This window comes from Gracilinanus agilis, chromosome 5 (assembly GCF_016433145.1).
Source record: "Gracilinanus agilis isolate LMUSP501 chromosome 5, AgileGrace, whole genome shotgun sequence".
NCBI classification, from domain to species: domain Eukaryota; kingdom Metazoa; phylum Chordata; class Mammalia; order Didelphimorphia; family Didelphidae; genus Gracilinanus; species Gracilinanus agilis.
In genome coordinates, this window is record NC_058134.1 from 85,382,999 (window position 1) to 85,402,784 (window position 19,786).

The window sequence follows — 19,786 nt, forward strand, 5'->3', positions numbered from 1 at the left end:
TATATGAAAATATTCATGGAAGCTTTGTAATGGCAAAATAATTGGAAATAACACAAATGCAATGACTGGGAGAAATGGCTGAATAGATTATGATACTTAAATATAATGCATTGTATGTCCTGGAAATAACAGACATTCAAAATATAAGAAAATAAGGGAAATACATGAAGAAAGAAAAAGAGAAAAAAAGAGAATAATAATAATACATTCTAAGATTATATTAAAAAGCAATAGCCACAAAATCAAGAGAAAAAAGTATCAAAGTAAAACAAATCCAAAGGGAACTCAATAGCAGAGGATGTTTATATTAGTACACATATATAATTTACATTTAGAAAAATAAATTGTAAACAATGTGGAGTTTGTAGTTTAGCACATAATTTTTTCTGCATTTGTTTATGTAAATTTTTGGTGTTGATGGTTAATAAGTATATTATTATTGAACAATATTGAATATATTATTGAATATATATATTGAATATATACATTGAACAGGAAAAGAAACACAGTATGTTAAAACTGAACTCAAAAGCTTAGTCGAAGCTAACCCCCTAATGATTGGCTGGCCAATCATTACAACCTTTCTAGATGGTGTAGTGGATAAAGTGTTAGTCCTCAAGTCAGGAAGACTCATCTTCTTGAGTTCAAATCTGGCCTCAAACATACTTATTCGCTTTGTGACCCTGAACAGGTCTCTTAGCCTCAGTGTACTCATTTGTAAAATCAGCTGGAGAAGGAAATGGCAAACTATTACTCCATATTGGCAGTATCCAAGATATTTGTTAAGAAAACCCCAAATGAGGTTTTCCATATTAAAAAAGAAAATGTGAGAAGTCAGATATGACTGAATGACAACAAAAAAATATTTATTTCATTGAAAAGAAAAGCATTTACAAACCATCTACTCTGTACCTAGTACCGTGCTAAGTGCTTTACAGATATTATCTCATTTAATCTATTAGAACATAAAATCCTTGAAGGTAGATATAGTTTCACTTTTGTCTTTATGTCCACAGTGCTTGATGTAGTGTCTGGAACACTGTAAGTGCTTAAAAATTGCCTTTTTGGTTTGAATGGATTGATCGAGTAGAACCATCCAACTGTGTCTTGGATGTACTTTCAAATTTGTTCAATGAATTATATTGAGGGTTTTTGTTTGTTTGTTTGTTTATTTGTTTGTTTTTTAACATGGAGTATTTTCTGCTTTCTTCCTCTTTCCCCCTCCCCAAATATCCAAGTAATTGCCTTAACAATAGCTTGTAGAGGCAAGTCTGCCTTCCATTTATGCAATAGTATACAGGATCCTTTTTTTTTTCCTTAATGGAAGAATTATAAGGATTACAAAAACAGAGAAATAGCAGCATTCCATGCTATTATTGAGTTCTGTGTTCTCATCTTCCATATTTTATAGTTTATCTATGAAGCTTTGTGTGTATGGAGAAAAGATGGACTAGGACGTGCTAAAAGCCATTACTGTATTCCAATTTATAACTTTTCGGGTCCTCATCTAACCTCAAGTATCTGAACATACACAACCTAAGAAATAAGGTAATAGAGTTCAGGATATTGAAATTTCACAGTGTGCCTCCATCTGTGTTCATGGTTTATATGTGAGCCTCCATAGGATCCTTTCTTTTAAGGATGTGATTTTGCATTATTTCTTTTTGTCTTTTATGCATTAAATAGCAAATATTCTATTTATAGCCATAATCTTACATAATGAATTTTTATTAATATACTTAAATTTATAATGAAATTCCTTTTCCATGTTTTCACTAATATTTATAATTTGAAGAGAGCTTGTCATTGCTGTTGTTTTAAGTGTTAGGTGATAAAAGTTCTAAAGTACCTTGCAGAGATAAAATAGATTTAAACTGGAGAAAATGGGAACTAGTTAAAAACTTTGGAGTTGTGGATAGGAAAATATAAACTACATCAAAATGTAAAAAGCAACATGTAATTTATTTTATTTTTGACTGTCCCTTTATTTATATACATATATAATAAATAAAAATAAATATAATAAAAATAAAAATATCACATATGTGCATGTGTACATACACATGCATGAGCATATAGAGATCTCTACATCATAGTGATGAAACGTAAAATCCTTGCCTTTTTAGGTGTCTTTGGGAATTGTACAGGCTTATTGGTGTGAATCTTATTTTGGCTGTAACATTTGTATTTGATTATTTGCATAAGCATTTCCATGCGCTCTGCATGAATAATTTTGCAAATTGTCATCCCATCCAATCCAATCCAAACTAACAAGCATTTCTTATTGTCATCCAGCAGTCATGCAGAAGTCACGGTTGTGATTTCACATGGGACCATGGGACGGCTTTGCAAAAGCATCCATGTCATGAGCAGCATCATGGCATCCAACAATTTTATTGAGAGATTTCTTTTGTGTTCAGTACTGCTCAGAGGATTTTATAACCACATCTGCTAAGGCATAATCCAGTTTCTACTTGCTTGTATTATTTTCTTTCCTGGGATCTTTTTGACCTTTAGAACTTTCCTCACTACAAAATAAAGCTAGTATGTGAGTCTGTTCTTGGAATGAATGGCTCCTATAGCACTCTCTCCTTTTCTGGATTTTATTAACCTAGGGCTGTTATTGCTCAGCTTTACCATTTATCTCCTGGGGGAGGGCTTCCTTGAACTCTGCTTTTGGTTAGTTTGGCACATCAGAATAATTTATGGGGGCCGCAGTTTATATTTTTATTGTTGTTTTTTTAATAGACAGCTCACCTTTCTTCTTCTCGGGGTACATGGATGGTGTCACCTTAATTAACAAAATTAATATTGCTTATTTATTTCCATTATAATCTTAAAGGAATAGAATTAATCACTATTGTATAAGCAAGAAATGAATCACCTGTGTTTTTTTAGTGTCTTAGAAGTGGATATTTCTCCATAGTTTTTTTTCCCCCAACTTGTTGTTCTTCAGGTGATGTGCTCATTAATAAAAAGGGCATTGAATTTGAAGGGAAATCTTGAATTCTTGCCATTCCTACAAAATGGCAAAATGTGGCAAAATGTCTGTCTTTTTTTTTCTTTTCTACAGGAGTCACAAACTAGGGATAGTTAATTCATAGCTAAAGTGCTGGACATATATGAAATATTTTTGTATCTCTCTTCTGGAAACCTATATGTAACTTAAAAAATTGGACTTGGCTAAAGTAAAGACCTTTTACAAGAGCTATCTGATAACTTGAATTCTTTTTCAAGACTGACAAGAGTTAGAATCAACTGGTTAGTCAAGGACTAGTTAATGAGAATGTCCTAGGAGTACAAAGCATGGTATTGGAAGCTATGAGAATATTAGCCACTTGAGACCAGGGATTGTTTGAGTCTTTATCTTTGTATCCCCAGTACCTAGCACATTGCCTAACTTAGAGTTGGTACTTAATACTATTTTTAATGCTTATCTTTTGTCTTAGAATCAATACTGTGTACTGATTCCAAAGCAGAAGAGCGATATAGGTTAGGCAATGGGGGTTAAATGACTTTCCCAGGGTCACAAAGGCAGGAAGTGTCTGAGATCAGATTTGAACCCAGGATCTTCCATCTCTAAGGCTGTCTCAATCCACTGTGTCACCTAGCTCCCCACCCCCCATTTAAAGCTTTTTTCATTGAGTAAAGAGATATGAAAGGCATAACCCTGGAATTTCTCTATAACAAAACATTCCTTCATTTAGATGTATATAGAGGAAAGGTAAGATTCCCAAAGATGCATTTTTTATTGAAATACCAAAAAGTCTTTATTGAAAAGTTCTTTCAAGCCTAGTCAGCAAGAATGTATGAAGTACTTACTGTGTTCCAGACACTATGCTGAACCCTGAAGATTTAAAAAAAAAAAGGCAAAATTTGTTTCCTTTCATGGAACTTATACTCTAATGGGGGGGGGGGGGATATTTAAATGACTATATATAGGACAAATTAGAAGTCATCTCAGAGGGAAAGAATTAGTATTAACTTTTACCAATCAGGGGTAAAAGCGTGAGCCACAGAAGAGAGAGTTCAGCACTGTGGAGATGATATCTTGACCACGAGAAATCTTTAGTCCTCGTCACTCACGAACTTTGTCTGTTTCCACATATAGACACCTCTTCTGGTTCAGAGGATGAAGGCTCTGTACAAGGTGACTCCCAGGGTACCCCCACCTCCAGCCAGGGCAGCATCAACATGGAACACTGGATCAGCCAAGCCATCCATGGCTCAACGACCTCCACCACGAGTTCTTCTTCCACACAAAGTGGAGGCAGTGGGGCTGCCCACAGGCTGGCCGACGTCATGGCTCAGACGCACATAGGTAAGTAGAAACCAGGTGATACTCCAAGGGACTGATGGGTCCGTCTCCTTTTTCTTCCTCACATCTCTGGCTCTAAATTTAACATATTTCCAGTGTTTGCACCACAGAAAGAAGTTCAGGACCCCTTCCCGTCTGACTCCAGGACTCCTTTGGTGTTGGAAGTTAAAGACATAGCCTTTTTTCAGTTCTCTCTGGAATTCTAACTCCTACCACTAGAGATTCCCCCCCCCCCCAAGATAAAAAATTGTAGCATCTTTTTTTTTAATCATTAAAAGAAAAAAAAAGCCTTATTCAGTAGATGACCACTATTCCACTTTTCCTATATTTTGAAACTTTCTTCCAAATGAAGCTTTAACCATGTTAGGAAATATAAGGAAGTACAGCTGTGATAAATTTGAGTCATGTTTCATGAAAAAAGAAGCTTTCAATTCTGCCTCAGTCAGTTTTTTTGTTTTACAATGATAGCTCCCCTTCAGATGATTTTTGGCTTACAAAGCACTTTTTACACAACAGCCCTATAAGGTAGGTGATACAAGTATTTCTCCTATTTTATAGCTCACAAGAATCAGGATTTGAATGCAGGTGTTTTATTACTCCAAATCTAATGATATTTATCCAGCTCTGCGAGTCTTAGTTAAAAAGGTTTTATTCAAATCAATCATGAATTTATATACAATATAAACTTCACAGTTCATAGTATACATAAATGCATTTTATAAATTTATATGTAATATAAATTCTGTGCATTTTAAAATATTTATAGATATCATTCATTTAAAGGATTTTCTATCACATATAAATTAACAAAATTATAAATTTAAGTAAAACTGTCTAATTGGATTATTCTAAAGATTTTATGAGGGTTCACTCTGCCTTTTTGAGTGTATTTTTCTCTTGTTCTTCACTAGTCCTTACTTTCCCTTTGACCAAGCTAATGGCCATTTTTCCTTTTCTCCATTTCCTATAATATACTCCTTGAAACTTTTTTATATTACATTTTCCTCAAATATCATAATTATTTATGCATATTTCCCATGCTACCCAGGATCATGATATGATTACATCTGTAGTGAAATATTCTTGGTTCAAGTTTTGACTTTACCACTCTCAGCCTAGGTGATATCAGAGGAAGTCAGTTAACTTCTCTTTTACTTCATCTGTAAAATGAGGGGATTCCGCTAAGATAATTGTTAAGTTCCCTTCCAACTCCAACTCTCTCGTCCTGTGACCTGTTCAGCCACTCTCCCAGAGACATCACAAGAACAAAATGAGAAAATTGCTGTGAAAACTCTTTGGAAACATTAATGGTTCTACACAATTTTAAGGTGTTAGTAATACCAAAATTAAATTTGCAGATCTGATTTCAGAAACATGAGTTGTGTGAAATGAACTCTAGTTATATTTGAAATCCTATTAGGTTGAAAGTTGAACTCAAAGACATAAATGAAGGAGAATGAAATAGCTGTGGTTCCTAGATTGGATCCCTGCACAGGCTCCTATGTCCTGTCAGCATGTTTTCATCCATCACCTGAACTATTACATAAGTAATTTTCTTCCCCCTCTACCTTGGAAGCATTTGTATTCTACTTCAAATTTGTTTTTAAGGAAGTGCTCAGAACCTCACTGAGAGAAACAAATTTGTGAACAGATTAATCATTGCATTCCGTTACCCTTAGTGCCTTCACATCTTGGAATGTTTGGAGGAAATTATAGTGTGGAGAATTAAATTTATCCAAACTATGAAAGGTTGCATTACTCACATACGTCAAGTCTCAATGTGGCCTAAATATAGCTTTGCAGTGTGTGACATTTTCAGTAATTTTTAATCTGGCACAGTAATAATGTCCCTAGAATATCTGTGAGTTTTCTGTAAATAGGGATAGAATTTTTAGAAAGAAAGCAAAAGGGGAAAATGATGCGACTTGATGAGGAAAGGAGAATGGAAATCATTTTTTTTTTCTTGAGATAAACAGGATAAAAATCAGTCAGGAAAATGACACCATTTGGACGTATCTTGAGTGTTGCTAGTAAGCCAGCTAATAAGAAAATACCAGAATGTTTTATTTTTGGAGGTAATGCAGAGCAAAGCCCAGGACTGATATCTATTCACTAATTTTAGGCATCTTTACAATGTAGAGAATTATAAATACCATACATTTAGAGTTGAGTGAGTAAGTATGAGGGTAGACAATGGGGAGAAAGTTGAAGGTTAAGAAAATGCTTAAGACCACGCAGTGTATCATTGTCATGAGAAGAAAACATCCAAATATCTTGGGCTTGCTTTCAGAGTCTTCTGTCCAATGCCTGATTATTATATTAGCAATAGAAATTACAAAAAAACACCAGCAATCATACCACAACAATCAAAACCAATGAGATTCATTTAGGGTTAGGTACAGAGAAGGACCTGATCTGAAGTCACCCCATTTTACTGTCTCCTCAGTTTCTTTTTATTGGCAGATTTGGTCTGAGGTTGTGCACACCTACCTAGGAGTCCTGACAGTTACTTCTCCATATAGATGACCAGTGTTGCTTATGCATTAGTAAAATAAATCCTGTAAACAGACTTTTCCCCTATATGTCCAGCCATGTGGATGTAGTTAGCATCTAGCAGCAATTCATACTCAGGGTTGAAAGAAGATGGGGCTGGCTGCACATCACAATAGCTGCCCAGATCACCAGCTGAAGCATTATGAAGCCTTCATCCAGTGCAGGTCAGAGTGACTTCTGGTCATCCTCCAAAGGCTTGTACTGAGTCCCATATGCAGGTCACATCATGGCAGGGAGTGGACAAAGAAAATTGCCCCTAGATGAGACATTGAAGAAATTTTCATTTAAGATCTTTATCACCAAATTCGAGAAAGCCACAGAGAACAAGAGGGGAAAAGTATTTACCACATGTCCACAGGGTGAAGGTGATTATATCCTCTATGTTTATGTTCAGAGTTGCTACATTTTTCTGATAGAGAATAGGTGAATAATCAGGGAGTCACCAACTTCAAAAATAATAGACCCAGGCAAAAACCTGGCCAGGAGTGATTATATTCTCTTTAATGAATTCCTTAGAATCCAGGCAACTAAAGTCTGCTTCAGCTCATTAGATTTGTACCTTGGAAAGCTGGTGAAGAGGCAGACATTTAGCTGTGTACATATATCGTAGAATTACACAGAATTACAGAAGAAAAGCTGGAAGAGACCTCAGAGATGAGGTCCTTTAATTTTTTTGTTTGTTTGTTTCATGGACCTGCTTTGGCAGTCTGGTTTAACCTGTGTATCCTCTTCTAGGAAGAATGTCTTTAAATGCATAAAATAAATTACATAAGATTACAAAAGAATCCAAAGATTATTGACAATAAAAATGCAGGTTTTCTCACTCAAATTTATAGATTCCCTAAAATCTGACATAAAACCCCAATTAAGACCCCCAGCCTTGGAAGCCATCGAATTCAACCTCTGCGCTCTACAGATTTGGAAACTGAGGCTGAGAGAGATTAAGTGACTTACCTAGATTCTCACAGTAATAAGTTTCTCAGGCAGAATTCAAATTTGGGACTTCCTGACTCCAGTCCTAGTGCTCTATCTACTGAACCTCCTAGCTTCCTTAGCTATTTTTTAGGCACCTGTGTTAATAACCAACCAATCAATAAATAAAAATTTATGAAGTTTCTACTATTTATCGAACATTGTGCTAAGCCCTGGGGATACAAAAAGAAGCAAAAGATAGTCTCTTCCATCTAGGAGTTTATAATCTAATGGACCACACATCTTTTTACAAGGCCAAATTAAGCTCCTACACTGAAGGACAACTACAATGTCTAATCGTAGACAGTATTACTATGACTTTACAAGGCAATGTTAGCAGAGTGCATGTCAGAGCAGATCTTAGATAACCATAAATGCCTGAGTATGAACTATGCATCTGGTGTCTGATGTCTAACCTTGTTAAGTCCAATTCAGCACACATTAGGGTGATAAATTTTTAGGAATGGCATTACAACTCTCCATCAGGGAAAATTTACTAGCCACTAGAGTGGCTTTCATTGTATTAGGTGGGAATGAGGAGGGAGAGATTTGCAACTGTGAATTTGTGAAATATTGAGGTTTAAAGAGGAAGATCTATAAAATGGTATAAATATCAAACACACAATAATCTCCCTTGGCACATCAAGTATATTCCAGTGTTTTCTATGTTATGGTTAAAAATATACAAGACCGATTTTGGGATAAGAATATCAATTTATTGATTAGGCAGCCATTTGCCTGTATGTTAATAGGTTAGTGATCCTATCAATGACCAAAGAGCAGGCAATTCTTTTACACATTTATCAATACATTTGGGAGCTCTCATTATTTAGTCCCTCCCTTGGACATCACAAAACATTTCTGATTGGTGAATAAGCTAATGAAGAGGTTTTCCATTAAGATGCTCAATACCTTCTATAGAAGAACATAGAGGATGGAGAGTGTAGTCACACACCTAGCAGGAAGAGTTTATCTATTAATCAGGTTTTATTGGGGGGGATTGAATAATGAGAACAAAGGGAATGTAAAAGTCAAGAGACTGGTTGTAGCCTCTCTAAGAACCCTGACATAGGAATAATGCAATATTTAAAAAATAAATTCTCACATCTAACTCCCCGTAGAATGAAAGTACACAAAATCTCATTGCTTTAGGTTACTCTTTAACATTGAATGTGCCATCCCTTTTGGGTAGAGGAAGGTTCTTCACTGGAAGTTTCTTCTACCTATGAAATCACAGATTTGATCTCTTTCTACTGCGTAGCATGGAAAGGATACTCAGTGGGGATACAGAATTAAATCAGTTGACTGTAGCTTCCCTGGGTTAGTATTAGGCATACTGGCAAACCTCTAGTCTAAGACACAGGAAACAACTTCTGCCACTTATTGGGGTGGATTTTGTACTTAGACCACTAGGAAGCTAAGTCACCTGCTTAAGACGTCATTTCCTGATCTAGTCAAGTCTCAAAGACTCAGGAATTTTTAAGGAAAAACTACCCTAACTTATAAGGCAGATATTGTTTCTACTCTAATCATATTTCTAGAGGTGGAAATAAGAATGAAAGCAAACAAAAAAATAAAAAGTCAATTATTTGGAAGGAAACAGTGCCTTTTGGCACAAATGTTCTTTGGTTAAGTAATTTGCTTAGGGTCAGAGAAACAGCGTAACTCAGATGTGGTCCTTTTAGCTTGGTTTTCCTGGCTACAAATGAATGATTGAAAGTCACATTTGTTCATAGGGTTAGAATAAAGATCCGAAGGCATTTCCTTCAGGCTGAACTTGTTTCTATCAGAAGTCTGGGGACTTTCTCATTAGTAAGTTATTCAAAGAAATATTTGTAATTTCTTGAGATATTTTAGCATTTGGTTGAAGTTCATGCTGCTCTTAGTGTTTGGGGTGTGTGTCAACAAACAAACCCTCTTCAAATTTCTAGCATCTGTGTTCCCACGAGGAAGACTGGAATTCAAAAAGGTGATCATGTGCAAGGCAGAGTGAATGCAGAGTACATTCCTCCTCGTTGCATAATTAGGCAAAAACCTAGCAATTGCATGTTTTGATTCTAGATTCTGCTTCCCCAGCATATTTATTAAGAGTGCTTGAATGGCCTGTTGTGATAGTTAAATCATTTTAATTCATTAATTTGTAACTATCTTAAGTGTTGGGGATACTTTGATATCTATTGATACTTACAAACATATACATACATTTTTCAAATATTTACTTGAAGATGGGTAAAAAATATTGGCAGAGACATTTAAATACTTCCTCTGGCCTCTTAGTGTGAGGATGAAAATTCTGTCTGGCAGAAACCTCCAAAACTCAGAACACTCTTGCCAGAAAACCCTTCATTGTTATAAGACAAGCATCATTGAGAAAGCATGTTAGAGAAATGGATAAAAAGCAGTTAACTCAGAAGACTAGGAATTTAGCCTATTGGCATTATCATTATCATCATGGCTAGCATTTATATAGTCTACTGTGTGCTAGGCACAATGCTAAATGCTTTACAAATATTTTCTTAGTCGATCTTCACAATGACTCATGGAGGTAGGTGCTAGTATCCCCATTTTACAATAGAGGAAATTGAGGTAGACAGAGAATAAATTACTTACTCTAGGTCAGATACTAATTAGTGTTTGGGTTTAGATTAGAACTCAGATCTTTCTGATTCCATAATTCAAGCCCAAAAGATATTACTCTTGTAGGCCTTTGTATTTAACTGGTAGAATGTCAGCTTCTGGTTTTCTTTCCTGGCATGGTCCTAGCAGGATATTTGGAATAAAACTGAAGGGTGCACATGGGTGCCACACCATTTGACTCTGAAGTCCACAAAGTCAAAATGACCCAAGTGAACAGAGTGATGTCAGGAGCAGGCCAACCCAGTTACAAGCTACCACTTTAGCTACAAATGTTGTTTTGTATCTAATCTTGGGATCATATTGCATGATCAGTGATAAACCTGAATCTAAAGAGACTAACATTTGGGTAAATGTCACTTTCTTCCCTTGTGTAATCTAAAGGACCACTAACAATCTAAAGAAGCATGGAATAGTATCATTCTAAAATTGTATGGTCTTGAGCCACTGCATAGGGAACAACCTATTTTAGTAAGGTATCATCATTTTCAAGGTAAACTTGAATGCTGACCTGATATGTAAGAATGAAAAACTTCTATGAATCAAGTTTCCAAAGAAATTTATTAATTATCCTAAAGGAAGTTTGCCTTGATCCTGACAAAGCAAAGAAGAATGTAGTTCCATGCCCTAAAGAAGATTATGTAAAATATAGCATTTTTTAAAATAAAATTTTATTTTTCACCAATTACATGTAAGAACATTTAACATTCATTTAAAAAAATATCAAGTTTGAAATTCTCTCCCTTCTTCTCACCATCCCTCCCACCCTTCCCGGCTCCCTGAGTAAGCAGACCAAAGTATAGTATTGGCACATCCTCTAAGTGCTTATTGGGCTGGCTAAGTTCAGGGACTATAAAAAGATCTTAGAGGGCAGGGGGACATTGTCTCTTTCTGCTTGCTAATAGTAGACAAATAATAATAAGATATTCATCATAGGTTCACAGATCTAGAGCTGGAAAGGACCTCAAAGGCCACCTACTCCATGTCCCTCATTTTGAAGATAAATAAAACTCAGATTTGAAGAAGTGTTTTTTTTTTCTTCCCTCCAGAACCAACAACATAGTATATATCGGAGAGTGGGATCTGACCCTTGGTTATCTGAATCTCGAGCCAGAGCAGTTTCCACTGCACCTTATTGAAGTTTATTATAGCCATCAAAATGCAGAAAATTGGTCACACTTGGTCACTGATATCTTAGTATGAATGAGTTTAGGGAATCCTTTCTTTAGAGTACTTGTTTGGGGAGGGGAGGAGGGGGGCACATTGGGATCAGCCTCAAAGGAAAAGAGAGAAAGCAAGCTGGGCATAAGGAAAATTTTCTTGTTTTTAAATAAGAACAGATTTGATTGTTCTTTTTAGATGGAAATTTTGTTAAATGTCCCATAAACAGCACAGATTTCAGAAACTCTATGCTGCTATAATGTGGAATTTTCAGTTTTCAGAGGTTTGATGATAATGGTTAATTACAGCCTTTCATAGAAGAAATGGGGTGGCTGCGGAAATCTGGAAGGCCACTGTCTGAAGTACAGGAGGTCTATTTTAACAGCTACCAATAGATGTATCTTTTCTTTTGCATAATGTCTTCAAACCATATTTGGAGAAAACAAGGGCTCAAAAACTGCTAGGAGATCCTTTCAGGTATTCTTACATATTGGCTTAAGGAAATGTAGAGAAGGCATAATGGAAGAAGCATTGAATGTAGAACCCAGGACTTGGGTTCAAACAACAGTCTCTGTTATTTGGTATGGTTCCAGTCTTGGGCAAGCCAAGTAACCCTCTAAGATGGAAACTTCCTCATCTTTAAAATAAAAGCATTGAATTTGATGATTTCTGAAATCCCTTCAGGCTCTCAGTCCAGTGAGCTTATTCAAAAGCCACAGAAATATTCAAAGATCTTTTTGGTCTATTGTCTATTCATATGCAAATCTACAAGGAAGCAGATCATTTCTGACATTATCTAGTTATCAAAAATATAGTATCATAGAACATCAAAATTGGGAGAAAGCTTAGAAGTTATCTAGCCTAACATTCTTTTATCAATGAGGGAATTGAGGGACTAGAAAAGAGAGATCATACAGTGAACTCATGGCAAAACCAAGATCAGAACAAATTCTCTTGGCTGAATTCTAGTTGCAGTGTTCACTGAAAAATAGAACCAATTATGTCTAGTAAAGGGCAAAATTAAAAGGAAAATATTATGTTCTTATATACTTTGGCAGGGGTGGTTATACACATATGTACAATTTTAAAACTGGATTCTTTCCTCCCTTTTGCATTGCTTTCCACACTGAAGTGGCCAAACATCACATATGTCCAGAATAGAACTGGAGAAGCAGTGTAGAAGCCCCAAATGGAAATCCCTAGAGATTTCAGAGTGATTTTTGACAGATCTCCATCCCATCCTATCTCTCAGCAAATCAGTAACATGTGTCAGCTTCTTTCCTTATCTCTTTCGAAAGTAACATGGGCCAGGTACCAGGTATATGCTGCCCTCCCCAATTAGATGAACATCCTTCAACTGGAGTGTGTGTGTGTGTGTGTGTGTGTGTGTGTGTGTGTGTGCACATGCGTGTGTTTGTGTTTGTTGTGAGGAAAGGTGATGCTGCTGATGGCCTCTGCCTTAGGGACAGCTTATTCAGGTGGGCTAATCCAACTCTCCTTCTTCCTAGCTAACTGAATGATGGCTGCAAAATTAATAACGAGGCAATATGATGGAGCACAGCCTTAATTGTATGGAAGAGTTGAGAAATTCCAGTCAATCAGCTAGAGGTTTCTTTGGGTGTTTTTCATTAAATTCAGTGGCAGCTAATCGATTATAAGTATATTGCCTCCTATGCACTAAAATCAAATCTAGCTCTTGTCTTATATTAATTTGGCCACCATCCTTAGCCTGAAAAATAATTAGGGTGGCTTAGAAAAAGATCTCTCTTGCCTTTTTGTCTTGGAAGCTCTCCTATGCTATGGTTTGACTTCACAATACAATTATTTTCAGGCAACATTCTGCATTTTTCCCCTGGAAGGGTGAGGTCCCCTATGTGGATTTCAGAAGCTATCCCCCTCTTAAGTAATAAAATCTTGCCCTAAGAAAGAGAAAAGTCCTGTCTGATGAATGTACTCAGGCTTGAGGAGATCATCAGATCAAGATTAAGGCTAGAAGGAATTAACTCATTTTACGGATGAAGAAACTGAGATCTACCTAGATAACCAAAAAAGATCACATAAGGAGTAAGTAGAAAAGTGAGGATTTGGAACTAGGTCCTCTGACTCCAAATCTAACATTTTTCTCTCTCATAATAGCCCCCTAAAATAAGTACCCTAAAATGGAACAACTGGTCCCATCTGTGAAACTATTTTCAATTTACAAAGCGTTTTTAACACATTTGATTGGTGAATTAGATAGTGCAAGCATGATTATACTGATTTCACAGATGGGGAAACTGAGGCTTAGAAATAGTGAGTTACTTGGCCAAGGCCACACAGCTAGTTGGTAACAAGGTCCAAAGTCTTCCATTTTCATGTCTGGTGTTCTTCTGTCTCAAGAGCCTTGATTTGATTATTAACTGTTTGGTGGGCTTTCCCTTCTGGATGAGAGCTATAGCATAAGAGCATCACACCTGAGATGGAGAAGTCTTCTTTGATCAACCCTAAAATTTCAGCCTTTCCTTAACCTTAACCAATCAATCAAAAAACAAAACCACCACTACCACCACCAAACTTTGATTAAAACTCTCCCCCTGAAAAAAAAAACTTTCAAAAACTTTTCTGCATATATTTGGTTTTTAAAAATTTGTGGAACCCTGATATATTTGAAGTAAATAGGGCAGAGCTTTCTCTGACCTTCTTAACGGAAGCCAGCTGCGAAATTTTGTGATCTTCCAGTGATGGCATATGCACTAAGATTGAAAGGGAGAGGAAGGGGAGATGACACAAATAAATTTGGAAAACACTTTGAAGTCACCCAGCTGTCCCTGTTCCTATTTTTTAATCACCAGATGTACCAGCATCGTTATTTTTCCTAGTTCCATGGTGGAAACGTTTTGGTACTCGCCTGATGCCAAACATAGAGGCTTATCGGATATCACTAATGATTCAGCTACAGCGTAACCTAAACACTCAATTAAGACTGAATAAAATCAAATGCAGTGGACTCACATTTCAACTGCTTTTTTTTGAAGGCACTAAATTGAAAATTTGTTCCTAAAATGTTAACTTCTATTGTGTTTACTTCTGAAGCAGGGGTTCCTAGCTCATGCAATATTGAGCCACAGAGAAGGTGGCAAGTAGGAAAATAAACTCATCATCATGGAAGAGATGGAGCATGGGTGATAAAGCAACAGGTAGAAGACAGGATTTAGAATTGGAGAACTTAGAGGTATTTTATCCAACACTCTTCATTTTAGAGATGAGGAACCAAAGCCTAGAGAGTCTTAAGTGATTTGCTCGAGGTGTGATGTTGTTAATAAATGGCAGAATCTACATCCTTTGACTTATTTTTCTGCTAACCAAGGTGTCAACAATGGGAGCAATGAGGAATCACTTGTAGAATGCCTGAAATCTGAAGCCAACTATTTTTACTCTTCTGCTTGCCCCCCAATAAGCCAAGCATCACCGTGTTTATTCTTTGTACCCACAAAGATATTCAAACATTCAGGGAGCACACCCAGATTTTTTCCCCTTTCTCAATTCTCTGTTTCCCTTTTCTAATTGCTAATGACCCAAAGGGCAATAGAGTACCATGTGGTGGTTTAAACTGATTGAAGCAGCTCATTACCAATGATAATTTACACACAATAAATGGTATAAAATGTATCATTAAGGAAACATACAGTGGAAGAAGAAATTGAATTTTTCCTTTAGCAAGAGTGAGAGTCATAGAATTAGAGCTTTGTACTCTTATTCATGAATTGTTTAAAAGCCTAAAGGAAGGGCCCTCAGGGTATATTGAACATGTCAGCTATCAACTGTGGGGAATAAATGGGAGGACATGGATGAGAAACCGCTTGGGATGAGCTGCAATCTACACTGTTCAAGAAGACTCCATTTTAATGAGGTCACAGGTCCACTGAAGAATTGAATATGGCCTAAAGAAATCAAATTAATGTGTGATGGATAAAGAAGAGGTTGAGGAACAAGGTAGTCCACCATAGAAGAAAAAATACAAAATTTTTCACTAGAAAATCAGGGGTTTGACTCCCAGCTCTGAAGGCATTTAATATCTATGTGACCTAGGGAAATTTATTTTCTTCCTTTTTTTTTTTTAACCTCAGTTTCCTTATCTGTGAAATTAGAGGACTGAACAAGGTGATCTCTCATCATAGCTTTTTTTTTTGCTCTACATCATGAGATAAGAGTTCATTCTGTATCTTAGCTGAGGGAGTGTGAAATACTTCAAGAACATTTCCCTCTTCTCTTTCCATAACAGCAACAGAAGTTTGGACTATGTAAGAGTAGTTCTTGGGTAGGAGGGTAGTAGATGAGACAGGATGGAGGAAAGAGATGCTGATGACTTGAATCATGTAACAGCACAGTACGAATTGGAATCAATTCGTTCAGCAAATAGTTTATAGAAACATTCTGACAAATGAAAGAATCCATAGAGATCATCTAACCCAACTGCCTCCATCCTTCAAGTGACCTGTCCAAGGTTGTACAAGTGATTAGTAGCAAAACCTTAGAATTCAATAGCTATTATGTGAGTTATTTGGAATCTCCATGACCACTGAATATTTTCCCTATCTCTTTTTGAGTGAATTTTAAACTTTCAGTATTTTTAAAAATCATGTACTACCAAACTTCATTAATTTCTAGTCATTGGATGAGCAGCCTGAACAAATGAAAAATCTGAATTCTAAGATGCAAAGAAATTGAAATCTGACACTTTCAAAGGTAAGCAAGCTTAGCTAAGTGCAGCTCAATAAAAATATTATGGGTTTATACATTAATAAATAGATAAGAATCAGATGTTTGGAAAGTTTATTCTTATAAACAGCTGAGTCTTGCTTTACGAAATATTTTTTATGCCTGAAATTCATTCATCAACATCCCTGGAGAAAAGGGACAAGGGACTCTTGAGCCCGGCCTAATGTCCGGATTATCATAAATACTGAATTAAAGGAGCTAGAACAAGGTTCTCCAGCCAGTACATACAACAATCCTAAGTCCTGGAGGTTTTCCTGAGGGACTTTCAAAGTCATTTGCCATCTTCATTTCTCCCTCTCAACTGTGCTATTGTTTGTTTGGGTTCCTGGCAGAAAAAGCACCTCTTGGGCTGTAGGATCTGCTTCATCACTCAAAAATCACCTCATCATTAACTTTCCTTCCTAATTCCCTTGCCCTTCTTTCCCATTCTCTCCCCATTTCTAATTATGGGAAGTCTCAGCAACCAATAGTATTCCTTCTAGCAAAGGGATAGGAATAGAGACAGGATTTACGATTTTCTTAGTACAGAGAACTCTGAGGTGAGAAAACTCTATCAGCTAAACTGGGGAGGGGGGGTAGCACCATCTCTGCAATTTAGTCTTAACAAATTGCCTTGAATATTGAGAAGTTAACTTACTTGCCCAAGGTTATTCATCCAGGATACATCCAAGGAAGTCTTGAATCCAGATCTTTCTCTCTTTGAGGTCAGTTCTCTATCTACTACCCAACACTGCCTCTCAGTGGCAAGCAGTAATAAACAAAGCATTTCTGGATAAAATTAGTAAGAACCACCTATAACAGTCCATCTATTTATACTGCAAAATCAAAGCATAAATGGATAGAGATCTGGACCTGGAATCAGGAAGATCTGAGTTCAAATTCAGTCTAAAACATTTACTAGCTGTGTGATCTTGCTCAAGTCACTTAACCTTTGTCTCAGTTTCCTCCCCTGTAAAATGAAGGTCATGATAATACCTCCCAAAATTGTTGTGAGGAGCATATGAGATAATGGTAAAGCACTTGGCACAGTGCCTAGCACATGATAAAGTACTATATAAATACTAGTGATTATTATTATCATTAGCATCATGACTATCATTATGATCATCATTATTAAGCAATGCAAAGCAGCACTCCCTCACCAAAGATGGTTTTCCTGTAATAAGCATTGAGTACTTTGGTTCTACCACTTTCCATATCTGTCACCTAGGGCAAGTCTTTTTATAGATGGTCACTTTTGCTTATATACAAAAAGACATGTTTATTGGTTCTTGCTATTTTCATCACATCAGAATGTAAACAAAAAGATCTGTACCACCAGCAGTTCCTTCTATTTCAGTTAATTTCCATGCCTTCATTTCTTTTTTTTTTCTTTTTCTGCCCTTTTGCTGATTTGTTCTATGTTCAGGTTTTGTATCCTTTTTCCTCCTCCTCCTTAAATGAATAAACTCCTGTGTATTCCTCGGAGCTTCTTCTATATCAGTATCCCCTTTGGCTCCTCATCTAACAAGTGCTCTTGTTTTTCCCTTGTCTCACTTACTTGTGAACAGCCTCAGAATTTATGTACCTCCCTGGAAGGAAGGAGTTATGATTATTGAATATGTGTGAATTGGAACCTAGAGTAGCACAGGACTATGTCCAACTCATTATATAATGATAATGTGGAATTTCCTTCTTAGTAAAACTAGGCTTCCTTTTTTTTTTCTTGCCAGCAGATAAAGCTCAGAATGAAATTTTTAAAGGAATAAAATAAAGTATGTAGGACAATGTGCAAAGGAAGCCTATTGTTTTATACAGTCATAAATAGATATAATCTGTAAATACAATTTTACATTACATATAACATGTGTGAATATACACTCATGAGAAGTTCACAAACCTCAGGTTAAATGGCTCCTACTCTAAAATGATGCTTTCAGAGATTTATGGGTCCTCTATCCATGTTCATTACAGCCTCTCCACACACTTAGTAAGTGGACATCTCGAGCTGCCTTGGCCAAAACATTTCGCTACAGTGTCGCCATCTATCTTCTTGGTAATAGCCTCTCCCTCAAATTTGGATGAACTTCAACTGCCAGTACAAATCCAGGTCCATTCTCAAAGCTTTTTCATAAACCCAGCCAGACCTTATTCTCTGCTGGCACAGGCTTAAAGAATCCAGGATCCTCTCCCCCTGCCCCCTGCTCCTGCACCATCATAACGCATCCAAGTTGGGTGTTTCCAAAGGTACTGAAAGAAAAACCATTTCCCAGGAGAGAAAGAGTGTGGATATTCCTACAATTAACTGTGCACATTTCTCCTCTCAGTATGTATTACCTCTTGTGTTTCTTTTTGGGTAAACAATTCACCAGGGAAAACATTTCATTGTAACATATAATACATTGGGTTGCCCAATACAATATTTTCTGTCCATCTTATCTGGTATTATGACAAAAAAAAATCCTTAGAAAGCAATTTCAAAACGCATTACTTATAGGACAATAATGGAAAGTTACCATCCAACTGAAACACACATATAATTTTCATTGTCTCGTTATAATTGTCACTGAAGTCAGTATGTGTTTTTACATCAAATTGTTTTTAATTTTGAACTTAAACACCCTCCAAAAAGGAACCTTTCCAAACACACAGCAGAACAGGAAAAATTCTTCTCTCTGAAACTGAATTTCCATATCACTGAGTTTTTAAAAGCATACAATAAATTCTCTGCATTCCTTCAAAACTGACCTGCTTCTCTGTACTTCCTTCTGAACTTCCTTCTATTCTCATATCTGCTTTTTAAAAAATGTTCCAATGGTCTTCTCTTTTCATTTTATCACTAGTGCTAACCCCTGCTTCCCCCTTTACTTCCCTCCTTAATGGACTGTGAGTAAGAAGAGGAGGGAGAGAAACTGAGAGGTGTAATGGATAAAGATCCAGCTGGGGAGTTTGGAAGCCCTGAATTCACATTCTGTGTCTGATGCAAATCGCTTTTGTTCTCTTGTGCAAAGTGTTTAACTTCTCTGTTCTAGACAACCTTTTAACATTGTGATTTGCAGAGTAGGTGCCAACTTCCATTGATATGGGGAGTTTCCTCACAAGGAGCTCCCTATACCAGTGAAGACAGAGGTTCAGGCTTTATCCCTGTTCATAATTCACTTTATCCCTGTCTGCTTGGGTCTTTGTTATTTATCTTCAAGATCTCATTATACTTTTGACTCTCCATGTTGAAAAGTTTTGGATCATCCTTGGTCCAGAGTAATCCTCATCTGACCTGTTCAAAAGCAAAAGAAAAGATTCCTGTTTTTGCTAAATAATGACAGCAGCCTCCTCTCTGTGACAGGTGGTCTAATCGGTGGTGCAAATAACTTCATTAACCTTGATAATATAAAAAATGAAACCTAATAATTC

General features: G+C 36.5%; 1 protein-coding gene across 1 annotated transcript in view; it reads left to right on the forward strand.

The window, feature by feature from the left end:
• DIP2C (disco interacting protein 2 homolog C) overlaps positions 1-19,786 on the forward strand; it is a 601,650-nt gene that overhangs the window by 369,433 nt on the left and 212,431 nt on the right. The window contains exon 5 of the mRNA XM_044678953.1: positions 4,112-4,321. Within this exon, the coding sequence (XP_044534888.1) occupies positions 4,112-4,321 (210 nt within the window). The remainder of the gene's footprint in view (positions 1-4,111; positions 4,322-19,786) is intronic.